A 13632-nucleotide genomic window follows, 5' to 3' on the forward strand; every position below is an offset into this window, starting at 1 on the left:
TGGCAATATGGTGAGAATTTGTAAATTGAGTATTCCCTGTGCTGGAGGAACTCAGCGGGTTCGGTGGTATCAGTGGAGGGACATGGGCAAATGACTTCAGTCCTGAACCAAAACTCCCACCCTCACCAGATTCTGCCTGAGCCACTGTTCTTCCAGCAGGTACAGGGTTTCGGCCCGAAACGTTGCCTATTTCCTTCGCTCCATGGATGCTGCTGCACCCGCTGAGTTTCTCCAGCATTTTTGTGTCCACCTTCGATTTTCCAGCATCTGCACAGTTCCTTCTTGAACAAGTTCTTCCAGCACTTGAGTGGACACAGAATGCTGGAGAAACACAGCGGGTGAGGTAGCGTCTATGGAGAGAAGGAATTGGTGACGTTTCAGTCTGGGTCTCGACTCGACTCCTTCTCTCCACAGATGCTGCCTCAGCTGCTGAGTTTCTCCAGCATTTTGTGTCTACCTTCGATTTTACCAAATGCATTTCGTTGTCTCTGTACTGTACACTGACAATGACAATTAAAGTTGAATCTGAATCGGACGCAGGATGAGGACTACACCTCCCATGATGCCGCACGCAGGGGACTACACGAGGACTACACTTCCCATGATCCTGTGCGGTTTAATACTACACCTCCGCGCGGTTGTGGACTACACCTCCCATGATGCCGCGGGTTTCCCGGCGTGCCGCGGGCGAGGCGGGGCAGCGGCCATTTTGTGCTGTCGCTGTTCTCTCTCAGTCGCTGCTCCTCGTCTCCGCCGTCAGTCCGTCCGTCCGCTCGCTCGCTCACCGCCGCCTCTCACCCTCCTCACCTTCAGCCAGCCAGTCACCGCGCTGCAGCAGCAGGTTTTCGCTCCCCTTCAGTCTGCCCACTAATATCGCATGTCCACTATTCAGAACCTCCAATCTTTTGGTGAGTTACCGCGGGGTCCCGGTTCCCCCGAGGCCCGGTGCCGCCGCCGCCGCCGCAATGTGTGTGTGTGGGAGGGAGGGAGGGCCCGGGGGGAGCGGGGGAGGGAGGCCGCTTTGTTCACTCGACGCAGCGCAAAATGGCGGCGGGGGAGTGAGGCGCGTCCCCGCGGTCCCCGCGGCGGGGGGGGGGAAGGGGGAAGGAATGAGGCGCGTCCCCGCGGGGGGAGTGAGGCGCGTCCCCGGGGGGGGGGGGGGGGGGGGGAGGGAATGAGGCGCGTCCCCGTGGGGGGAGTGAACGGGCGCCCGAGTTACTTGTGGGGGTAGGGGGGCACCAACACCCTGGAGGGGAGGGGGAGAGTGAGGCGCGTCCCCGCGGCGGGGGGGGGGGGGGAGAGAGAAGGGGAAGGAATGAGGCGCGTCCCCGTGGGGGGAGAGTGAGGCGCGTCCCCGCGGCGGGGGGGGGGAAGGGGGAAGGAATGAGGCGCGTCCCCGCGGGGGAGAGTGAGGCGCGTCCCGTGGGGGGGGGGGGGGGGGGAATGGAGGCGCGTCCCCGTGGGGGGAGTGAACGGGTGCCAGAGTTACTTTGTGGGGGGGGGGGGCACCAACACCCTGGAGGGGAGGGGGAGAGGAGACCAATGCAATGAGCGGGGGGGGGGGGACGTGTTGGAGCGGCTGGGGGAGAGGGAGACGGTGTTGGGGAGGAGAGGGAATTCCACACACAGTGCAGCAGGAGTACTGGAGAGGGTGCAGGGGGGGGGGGGGGTATCCGTTAGGGGAGGGGTGGTATATCCACTGGCGGGGGGGTGGTATATCCACTGTGGGGGGGGGGGGGGGGGGTGATACACCGACTGGGGAGGGGGGTGGGTATATCCACTAGGGGAGGGGTGGTATATTCACGGGGGGGAGGGGGAAGCAGCAACTGCGTGGGGTCTGGGGGTGACACGCTGCCCTTCCATTGCACAGTATTGTGGGGAGGGGCAAAGCTAAATAACACTGAGGATTTGATGCCAGTACCGATTTTGAATACCAATATCCCATTTTGAAATGTATAATTTGTGTCCAAAGTTTCCAATAAATTTGGCAAGCGAATCCTAATGTCATCTTCAGTAGTCCTGCAGTTCTCATTTAGGATTCATCACCAGGCCTTTAGGTTCTTAGGGTCATAAGCCATATGGAATAGAATTAGGCCATTCGATCCTTCAAGTCTACTCCGCCATTCAATCATGGCTGATCTATCTCTCCCTCCTAACCCCATTCTCCTGCCATCTCCCCATAACCCCTGATATCCGTACTAATCAAGAATCTCTATCTTTGCCTGAAATGTATCCACTGACTTGGCCTCCACAGCCGCCTGTGGCAAAGAATTCCAGATTCACCACCTACTAACTAAAGAAATTCCTCCTCATCTCCTTCCTAAAAGAATGTCCTTTAATTCTTGAGTGTGACCTCTGATCCTAGATTCTCCCACTAGTAGAAACATTCTAGAAGACTAAGATGGGGAACAATTTTTTCACCCAGTTGTGAATCTGGAATTCTCTGCTACAGAAGGCAGTGGAGGCCAATTCACTGGATGTTTTCAAGAGTGTTAGATTTAGGGATATGGGGAGAAAGCAGGAACGGAGTACTGATTTTGGATGATCAGTTGTAATCATATTGAGTGTTGGTGCTGGCTTACTCCTGCACCTATTTTTTATGTTTCTTTCCAGATCCACTCTATCCAGGCCTTTCACTATTCTGTACGTTTCTATGAGCCCCCCCCCCATTCTTCTAAACTCCAGCGGGTACAGGCCCAGTGCCTACAATTCGACTTGCAGATTTACTTTTTGGGGATCCTGCATCAGGACTCCAAAGTCCCTTTGCATTTCCGATTTCTGGATTCTCCCCCCAGTCTACGCCTTTATTCCTACCAGCAAAATTCATGACTCCACACTTTGCTGATCCGAAATATCACCTGTCCATATTCTCAAGCTCGACCCACTGAGTTCCTTCACACTTTGTCCTTTTTTTGTAAAGTAATTCATTAGGGTTAGTAGACCCCTTTGCAGGTATGATTTGGATTTTGGGCAGGTCTTTCTGTGCTTCCATGGTGCCATTTTGCACCCTTGCTGTGTTGCAGACCCCTATGCTGATGTGATTTGGATTGTAGGCAAGTCTCTGTATTTTTAATGTGTTGTTTCCCCCCCCGCTGTGTTGCAGACCCCTTTGCTGATGCAACTAAGGGTGACGACCGGCTCCCGGCAGGGACTGAAGAGTACATCCATATAAGAATCCAACAGCGTAACGGCAGGAAGACACTGACCACAGTCCAGGGCATCGCCGATGATTATGATAAGAAGAAGCTTGTGAAGGCCTTTAAAAAGGTAGCGTCCTTCATCCCAACTTGCCCTCCCGACAGATATAATTGCTTTACAGCAATATTGTGCATGGGTTGGTAGTTGAACTGGGGCAGCAGTTTGTCATTATCATTGACTGCAAGTAACATCTCATCGTGAAGTGGAATAAAACGTTGCCCGTCTTGTTTCTGCGTTGTGACTGTGGCCGATCTTCCCTCGTTACCAGTTCCAAATACCTTTTCTCCACTAAAGATAGACACAAAATTTTGGAGTAACTCAGCGGGTCAGACAGCATCTCTGGATAGAAGGAATGGGTCTGTAGAAGGGTCTCGAAGAGAAACGTCACCTGTTCCTTCTTTCAAGAGATGCTGCCTGGCCCGCTGAGAGACTCCAGCATTCTGTGTATATTTTCGTTATAAACCAGCATCTGCAGTTCCTTCGTACACTTTTCTCCCCTATCAGGTGGTCACGCAGGAATCTGGAGCTCAATAAAATGGTGCCACATATGACGATGCAAAATGAATAACTGTTAAGTACAATAGACAATCGGTGCAGGAGTAGGCCATTTGGCCCTTCGAGCCAGCACCACCATTCAATGTGATCTTATGATATGTAATCTGGATATTTTCAAGAGTTCCTCAGACGGACGTCATCCCAGATTGATTCCTGGGATGTCAGGACTTTCATATAAAGAAAGACTGGATAGACTTGACTTGTACTCGCTAGAATTTAGAAGATTGAGGGGGGATCTTATAGAAACTTACACAATTCTTAAGGGGTTGGACAGGCTAGGTGCAGGAAGATTGTTCCCGATGTTGGGGAAGCCCAGAACAAGGGGTCACAGTTTAAGGATAAGGGGGAAATCTTTTAGGACCGAGATGAGGAAAACATTTTTCTCACAGAGAGTGGTGGATCTCTGGAATTCTCTGCCACAGAAAGTAGTTGAGGCCAGTTCATTGGCTATATTTAAGAGGGAGTTAGATGTGGCCCTTGTGGCTAAAGGGATCGGGAGTATGGAGAGAAGGCAGGTACAGGATACTGAGTTGGATGATCAGCCATGATCATATTGAATGGCGGTGCAGGCTTGAAGGGCCGAATGGCCTACTACTGCACCTATTTTCTATGTTTCTAAGAGTTCAGTCTTCTGTACCTTCTGCCAGATGGGAATGGGGAGCATAGCTGCCACAACTACCACATTCCTCGGTAAATGTAATTGTGTTTTTACCAAGTATTAATGACGCGTGTTCCTTTGAATAAAATTCATGGGAGAATTTCTTAAAACTCGTTGTCAATGAGGGCTCCTGACCACGAGCACTGGCTTCTTCCTGGTGTGCAGGTAAAGTCATTCACCCAAGTTATTTTTAAAGGGAACTGCAGCTGCTGGAACAATCGAAGGTAGACAAATGCTGGCGAAACTCAGCGGGTGAGACAAAAATGCTGGAGAAACTCAGCGGGTGAGATAAAAATGCTGGAGAAACTGAGCTGGTGAGACAAAAATACTGGAGAAACTCAGCGGGTGAGATTTTGTCTCACCGGTTGAGTTTCTATGGCATTTTTGTCTGTTTCGTTGGCATGCCATTCGTCAATGGAGTGGTGGTGGCCTGGTGGGGTTGACTTGGGATCTTGCTGCTTGGAAAATGAAGGGATGTGGGGGGGGGTCATGCTGTATCTCTGGGGATTGTAACCGTTTAAATCTATCGGTGTTTTGGGTTTCAAGATCTGGATGATTGTTTTTGTGGTCGTTGGTCTGCCGCCAGGCTTGCGTTGGGGTCTCTTTCTCGTTCTTTCTTGCTCCCTCTCTCGCTGTGTCTCTCTGATTTTTGCTCTCCCTCTCTCCTGCTCCCCATCTCGTCTCTCTCACTCCCTCACTCACCCTCTCGCCTCGGCATTCCCGGAATCGTTTTGCGGTGATGGCTGCATCTGTGGTTCCTTCTGTTGGGGGTGGAGCCCTGGCCCGGGACAACTTCTGGTCCGTTCCCTCCGCGGCCCACAGCGTTCCTCCACTCTGTGTTTTTTTGTTTGCCTCTGGAGTTGATGTTGGACACGCGGGGCTGGGGCGGCTCTGGAGAGTGGGTGGCTTTTTGGGTCGAGACCCTTCTTCAGACAATCTCAAGTACTCTCACTGACGAGAGTTCAGTTCAGTCTGAAGACGGGTCTTCTCTCCAGAGTCGCTGCCTGTCCCGCTGAGTTACTCCAGCTTTTGTGTCCGATTATTTGGTGGCCAATCAACCGCTGTCTCTAAGGGGGTTGCGCTCAATCACCGACCAAATTCCTGTCCAATCAACAAATCGATCTTCTACCGTCCATTCAGCCGCTGTCTCCAAGGATAATGTGACCAATCACATAATGCGCTGGTCACTTGGCGGCCAATTGGACGCTGTCTCTGAGGGGCGTTGCGACCAATCACCGACCTACTTCCCTCACCGAAGCAGACGATGGCTACAGCCAACACAGAGAGAGAGATGCAGGAATGCAGCTATAACATATAATACACAATAAACTATATTACAAATACAGAATAAACAAGTTATGCATTCTTGTACTCTTACATGGGTATGATCGCACATTCAACAAAATGGCGCCGCGTAAAAATACTGATTTCCTCGGCAAAATACTGATTTTCAGTAAATAGAATACTGAAATGCTCTGACAAAACTTGGCAGCTCTGGGGGAGAAGAAGGAATGAACGGGGTGGGACAGGGACAAGTCTGGTTATGTGTGTAGGAAGAAACTGCAGATGCTGGTTTACACCGAAGATGGACACAAAATGCTGGAGTGGTTCAGCGGGACAGGCAGCATCTCTTGGAGACAAGGAATAGGTGACATTTTGTGTCAAGGCCCTTCTTCGGATAGTCTTTGATGATGTTTTGTGCTTTCCTGAGGCAGCGTGATGGTGCTCTGTGACGGGCTGGGCTACATCCACAACCCTGCAATTTCTTGCCATCTTGGACAGAACTGTTCCTTGGGCAGAAAAGGCAATTTAACAGTGCCATCCCAAGTATCTAGTGATGGGATGGACACAGGTTAGATATGTGTTTAGTTTAGAGGTAGTTTAGCCCATCGAGTCACCGGTGACCAGCGATCCCCACACATTAACACTATCCTACACACACTACAGACAGTTTACAGCAGCATACAAACCTGCACGTCTTTGGAGTGTGGGAGGAGACCGGAGCACCTGGAGAAAACCCACGCAGGTCACGGGGAGAACGTACAAACTCCGTGCAGACAGCACCCGAATCAGGATCAAAGCTGGGTCTCTGGCGCCGTGAGGCAGCAACTCTACCGCTGCGCCACCGTGGTGACCATTTGTTTTGCTTTGTATTTAATACTTACAGCACTGGATTAATTTCTAATGTTTGACCTACAAACCTTTTAGCTGGATTTGCATTTATGTAGAAAATGGTTTTGTTTACTTCCTGAAAAAGGACTTTGACATATTTAGAGGGATGTTGATTTGGAAAAGCAGCTGGTTGCGTGAGGGTTTTTAGTTTGCTTATTATCTTTGCTAACTTTTGACTTGTTTCCAACTTGCCCCATCAACACTAGTCCCAGAGTCATGGAAACAGGCCCTTCAGCCCAACTTGCCCACACTGACCAACATGCCCCATCAACACTAGTCCCACTTGCCTGAGTTTGGCCCGTATCCCCCTCTACCTGTCTGAACAGTTCCTCAACGTTCTGACAGAACCTGCAAATGAAGCAGCTAATAGAGCTGCTGCCTCACAACCCCAGTGACCCTGGGTTCAGTCAATAGACAATAGGTGCAGGAGTGGGCCATTCGCCCCTTTGAGCCAGCACAGCCATTTAATGTGATCGTGGCTGATCATCCCAAATCAGTACCCCGTTCCTGCCTTTTCCCCCATATCCCCCGACTCCGCTTTCTTTAAGAGCCCCATCTAGCTCACTCTTGAAAGTATCCAGATTACATATCATAAGATCCTGCGATTGGAGTAGATTTAGGCCATTTGGCCCATCAAGTCTGCTCCACCATTGAATCTTGGGTTGTAAGATTCAGGTTTACATTTAGGCTTACAATTGTCATGTGTACCGAGGTACAGTGAAAAGCTCTGTTGTGCATGCTACCCAATCAGATCAGATAATACCACACATAAATACAATCAGGTCAAACTCCAGTACAATAGGTAGAGCAAAGGGGAAGATAGAGTGCAGAATATAGTTCTCAGCATTGTAGTGCATCAGTTCCAGAGACAAAGCCCAATGTCCACAATGGGGTGTATCAGACAGTGCCCTAGCTTATGGAAGGACCGTTCAGAAGCCTGATAACAGGGGAAGAAGCTGTTCCTGAGTCCGGTGGTGCGTGCTTTCAATCTTCTGTACCTTCTTCCGGACGGGAACGGGAGCTGCCACAACTACCACTGTTAGCACTTGTTAACAACCAGTAGTTAACACAATGTCATCAATACATCGATCCACATTCCTCAGTAAATTTAATTGTTTTTACCAAGTATTAATGACGCCATGTTCCTTTGAATCAAATTCATGGGAGAATTTCTTAAAACTCACTGTCATTGAGGGCTCCAGACCGCAAGCACGGGCTTCTTCCTGGTGTGCAGGTAAAGTCATTCACCCAAGTTATTTTTAAAAGGAACTGCAGCTGCTGGAACAATCGAAGGTAGACAAATGCTGGCAAAACTCAGCGGGTGAGATAAAAATGCTGGCAAAACTGAGCTAGTGAGGCAAAAATGCTGGAGAAATTCAGCAGGTGAGACAAAAATGCTGGAAAAACCCAGCGGGTGAGATACTGCCGTGAGGTTTTGTCTCACCGGTTGAGTTTCTCCCGCATTTTTGTCTGTTTTGTTGGCATGCCAGTTGCCAATGGAGTGGTGGTGGCCTGGTGGGATTGACTTGGGATCTTGCTGCCTGGAAAATGCAGGGATGTGGGGGGGGGTCATGCTGTATCTCTGGGGATTGTAACCGTTTGGAAATCTATCGGTGTTTTGGGTTTCAAGATCTGGATTATTGTTTTTGTGGCCGTTGGTTGCCGCCATGCTTGGGTTGGGGTCTCTCTCTCTCGTTCTTTCTTGCTCCCTCTCTCTCTCGCTGTGTCTCTGATTTTTGCTCTCTCACCCTCTCGCCTCGGCATTCCCGGAATCATTTGGTGTTTTGCGGTGATGTCTGCATCTGTGTTTCCTTCCTGTTGGGGGTGGAGCCCTGGCCCGGAGCAGCTCCTGGTCCATTCCCTCCGCGGGTGCTGTCTGGCCCGCTGCGTTCCTCCACTCTGTTTTTTGTTTGCCTCTGGACTTGAAGGTGGACACGGGGGGCTGGGGTGGCTCAGCAGGACAGGCGGCGGCTCTGGAGAGTGGGTGGCTTTTCGGGTCGAGACTTCTTCAGACAATCACAAGTACTCTCACCGACGAGAGTGCAGTTCAGTCTGAAGAAGGGTCTTCTCTCCAGAGTCGCTGCCTACCTGCTGAGTTACTCCAGCTTTATGTCTACCTTCAATTTCAGAGCTAAATAAAAAACACGGGAGTGCTGGAGGAACTCAGTGGGCTAGGCGGCATCTGTGGAGAGAATGAATTAGGAGTTGTTTCGGGCCAGGGTTCTTCTTCAATGGGAAGGAACTGCAGATCAGGCATGATAATCTTCCGATTTATTTTTTTTGTTTTCCTATTTGTCAATGTTTTGTGCCCAATTATTTGGTGGCCAATCAACCGCTGTCTCTAAGGGAGTTGCGTCCAATCACCGACCAGCTTCCCTTAAAATTCCCGTGCAATCAACAAATCGGTCTTCTGTCCACTCAGCCGCTGTCTCCAAGGACATTGTGACCAATCAATAATGCACTGGTCACTTTGCGGCCAATTGGACGCTGTCTATGAGGGGCGTTGTGACCAATCACCGACATGCTTCCCTCACTGAAGCAGACGATGGCTGCAGCCAACACAGAGAGAGAGAGATGCAGAAAAGCAGCTAAAATACACAATAAACTATATTACAAATACACAATAAACAAGTTATGCATTATTGTACTCTTACATGGGTATGATCGCACATTCAGCAAAATGGCGCCGCGTAAAAATACTGAGATCCTCAGCAAAATACTGAATTTCAGTAAATAGAATACTGAAATGCTCTGACAAAACTTGGCAGCTCTGGGGGAGAAAAAGGAATGAACGGGGTGGGACAGGGACAAGTCTTTGGTTATGTGTGTAGGAAGAAACTGCAGATGCTGGTTTACACCAAAGATGGACACAAAATGCTGGAGTGATTCAGCAATGTTATCATGGCTGATCATCCCCAATCAGTACCCCGTTCCTGCCTTCTCTTCACATCCTCCGACTCCGCTATCTTTAAGAGCCCTATCTAGCTCTCTCTTGAAAGCATCAGGAGAACCGGCCTGCACTGCCCTCTGAGGCAGAGGATTCCACAGACTCACCACTCTCTGTGAGAAAAAAGTGTTTCCTAGTCTCTGAGGCTGCTTTTCGATTTTACATATTCACTGTGTAATCCTGGTTTCCTCCCACATCTCAAAGACGTGGGCTGGTAAGTGAATGTTGTCCCAGTATTGCCCAGTGTGGATGAATGGAGGAATCTAGAGGTGGGGGGGGCAGGTGAGACAATGTATTTTATTGCAATAACATTCTGATTTTCTAATTAAAGCATTGAAGCTAAATTGTGCATTTTGTGATATTCCAGCTTGTCACTTGAAACTAATTTAAAGAATAATATAAAGGATCATTTAAAGTGTTGAATGAAAGCATAAATAGCACATTGTTCATTGTGATGCTCCATAAACGGTGAGGAGTGACGTGTGTGTGTGTGTTCTGTGCTTGTAGAAGTTTGCCTGCAATGGTACAGTGATTGAACACCCAGAGTACGGCGAGGTCATCCAGCTGCAGGGAGATCAGCGGAAGAACATCTGCCAGTTTCTGCTGGAGGTGAGGATGCCCTTCCCTCTGTATTTCCAGCGCCAGCATGTGACGTCAGAGTTGGCATTGCGCCAGTGCTGGTGCTGCATTCTCCATGCTTCTGTAAGGGAGGAGTAACACTGCAGTGTGTGTGCTGGTCACTAATGGGTTCCAAACCTTCATCCTCCAGTTTAGTTTAGAGATACAGTGCATCTCTAACCCATCAGGTCCGCGCCAACCAGCGATCCCCGCACACGAAAACTATCCTACACACACACTGGACAATAGACAGTAGGTGCAGTAGCAGGCCATTCGGCCCTTTGAGCCAGCACCGCCATTCAAAGTGATCGTGGCTGATCATCCCCAATCAGTACCCCGTTCCTGCCTTCTTCCGATATCCCCTGACTCCGCTATGTTTAAGGGCCCTATCTAGCTCTTTCTTGAAAGCATCCAGAGATCCTGCCTCCACTGCCCCCTGAGGCAGAGAATTCCACAGACTCACCACTCTCTGTGAGGAAAAAGTGTTTCCTCGTCTCCGTTCTAAATGGCTTACTCCTTATTCTTAAACTGTGGCCCCTGGTTCTGGACTCCCCCAACATAGGGAACATGTTTCCTGCCTCTAGTGTGTCTAAACCCTTAACAATCCTATATGTTTCAATGAGATCTCCTCTCATCCTTCTACTCCAGAGTGTACAAGCCCAGCTGCTGCATTCTCTCAGCATATGACAGTACCGCCATCACGGGAATTAACCTTGTAAACCTATGCTGCACTCCCTCAATATCAAGAATGCCCTTCCTCAAATTAGGGACCAAAGTTGCACACAATACTCCAGGTGATTAAGGGGCCAAAACTGCACACAACAATACTCCAGGTGTAATCTGCAGTTCCTTCTTAAATACTCGTGTGCCGTTTACAATTTTACCAAAGCCATTGACCTACAAGCCGGCATGTTTTTTGGGTGTGGGAGGAAACCTGAGCACCCGGAAAAAAACCCTACACAGGTCACGGGGAGAACGTACAAACTCCATACAGACAGCACCCATACTCGGGATGGAACCCGGGTCTCTGGCGCTGTGAGGCAGCAACTCTACCGCTGCGCCACCGTGCTGCCCTTAAGTGGCATTTTGGTGTCGCTGGTGTGTTTTGTTTGCAGTGAGATACAATTAATTTCAAAGTGTTGCGTCTTTTTACTGCCTGTACACAGAGCAAATTAGGCCCATTAACGTGATCTTTCTACATTCTTTGTTATAGTCATAACGTGCGGAAACAGACCCTTCAGCCCAACTTGTCCATGCCGACAAAAATGTCCCACCTGCCCCGTTTGGCCCATATCCCTCGAAACCTTTCCTGTCCACGTACCTGTCCAAATCTTTTAAATGCTGTGATAGTCCCTGCCTCAACTACCTCATCTGGCAGCTTGTTCCATACACCCACCACCCTCTGCAGGTTTCTGTTAATATTTCCCTTCTCGCATTCTCGCATCTGTGTCTTTCTTGATTCTTCTTCCATGAGTAGAAGACTGAATATACTCGATCTATTCCTCTTATGATCTTATACACCTCTATAAGATCACTCTTCATCCTCCTGCGCTCCCAAGAAAAAGAGTCCCAGCCTGCTCAACCTCGCCCTATAGGCCCTCGCATCCTGGCAACATCCTTGTGAATCTTCTTTGCACCCTTCTCGGCTTAATGACATTCTTCCTCTAGTAGGGCGGCCGCACCTGAACACATTACTCCATGTACAGCCCCATCAACTATATGAAGAAGAGTCCTGACCTAAAATGTCACCTATCAGGGTCAGGCAGCAACTGTAGAGAACATGGATAGGTGACGTTTCACAGTGTTGGAGTAACTTAGCGGGTCAGGCAGCATCTCTGGAGAACATGGATAGGTGACGTTTTGAGTCGGGACTTTTCTTCAGACTTGTATGCATATTGACACCATCTACTCTTCACGTTCTGGTCCGGGACCCTTCAGACTGATTGTGGTAGTGGGGGAGAAAGCTGGGGGACGATTTGTGAGCACGCCTGATTGATTTTTCCTCTCTGTATTTTGCTGACAGGTCGGTATCGTGAAGGAGGAGCAGTTAAAAGTTCACGGCTTCTGAAGAATGTGCTTCTCAGCTGAGGTTTCTTGTTGTGTGGCTGGTTCTCTTTACATTTGTTAGCTAATATATATATAAATATACACTCACACGTACACACACACACACACTTATACTATGGAGCAATGAATTCTTGCAGTAAATGGACTTCCCATGTGATTGGATCTTCAGAGTTTAACCACGATATGCATGACAGAGAAAGTACGCTATTGAGACCGGGAACTCATCAGAAGACCACTATAAGATGGTAACAAAATGGCAGACATGTATATTTAGCACATTTCCAATGGAAATGTTTAGTGCTAATTGTTCTACTTAAATTTTCCTGATTTTGAAGTTTTTGTTGTATTAAAACCATGTATGTTGTATAAGCCAATTAACAATAAACCAGCTATGTATTCTGAACTTATTGGTCTGCAGTGTGTGTAGACTTCCGACCAGCGTGTTTTGCTGGTCCCTTTATTTCATCGTGTTTAGTTTAGTTTGGATATTAAGACTTCACAGTTTGCGCTGCTCGTGTTTAGTTTGAAGATGCAGCATTGAAACAGATCCTTTTCCACAGGGTCGAGGAATAAAGGAACCATCGAGTTAAGGGCCTGTCCCACTTTCACGACCTAATTCACGGACATTACTCGTGGACATTTTTCATCCGGCTAGAAAAACGCCCCGACCAGCTTGATGCCACGAGTACCTACGACTAGCATCACAACCTACCTACGAGCTTGTGACGACCATGCCTCAGTGTGAAGAAGGGTTTCGGCCCGAAACGTTGCCTATTTCCTTCTCTCCATAGATGCTGCTGCACCTGCTGAGTTTCTCCTGCACTTTTGTCTACCTTCGATTTTCCAGCATCTGCAGTTCCTTCTGAAACACCACGCTGCAAGTATGAGTCAAGGGCAAACTCGGCAGAGGTCGTGAAAGTGGGACAGGCCCTTAGATTGTGAGAGGGGAGAGTCACACATGTCCCATTTACGCTAACCCTACCTGCCTTTCCCTCTAAACATTTCCTATCCGTATACCTGCGAGTGCCTGCCTCCACTGCTCCTTCCAGCAGCTCATTCCATACCCCCCCCCCCCCTGGAAAAAGTTGCCCCTCAGATTCCAATTCAATTTCTCCCCTCTCCCCTTAACCCTATGGGCTCTGCTTTTTGGTTCCCCTGCTCTGGGCAACTGACTCAAAACCCTGATTGATGAATGTCGATGTCATGAAAGATGCCTGCACCATGTACCTGTCCTCTTGGATCCCACTGCTCCACAACACTCCCGATCTACCTGTAATGCCACTTTCAGGTGTCTTATGTACCTGCACTCCTGGATCCCACTGCTTCACAACACTCCCCAGAGCCCTGCCATTCACTGTGAAGGTCCTTCCCTTCTTACACTTCCCAAAATGCATTAAACTCGCATCAGCCGTTCCTT

At 49.1% G+C, this 13632-nt stretch overlaps 1 protein-coding gene across 1 annotated transcript; it reads left to right on the forward strand.

Moving 5' to 3' along the window:
* The first annotated feature begins 714 nt into the window (after positions 1-714).
* LOC129708259 (eukaryotic translation initiation factor 1b) lies at positions 715-12618 on the forward strand. The gene is made up of 4 exons (XM_055653903.1): positions 715-908; positions 3104-3267; positions 10038-10139; positions 12172-12618. Exons 1-4 carry the CDS (start codon positions 878-880, stop codon positions 12214-12216), a joined length of 342 nt encoding a protein of 113 aa, XP_055509878.1. The 5' UTR covers positions 715-877; the 3' UTR covers positions 12217-12618.
* Positions 12619-13632: the final 1014 nt, after the last annotated feature.

Source organism: Leucoraja erinacea, chromosome 2 (assembly GCF_028641065.1).
Source record: "Leucoraja erinacea ecotype New England chromosome 2, Leri_hhj_1, whole genome shotgun sequence".
In the NCBI taxonomy this organism is placed as follows: domain Eukaryota; kingdom Metazoa; phylum Chordata; class Chondrichthyes; order Rajiformes; family Rajidae; genus Leucoraja; species Leucoraja erinaceus.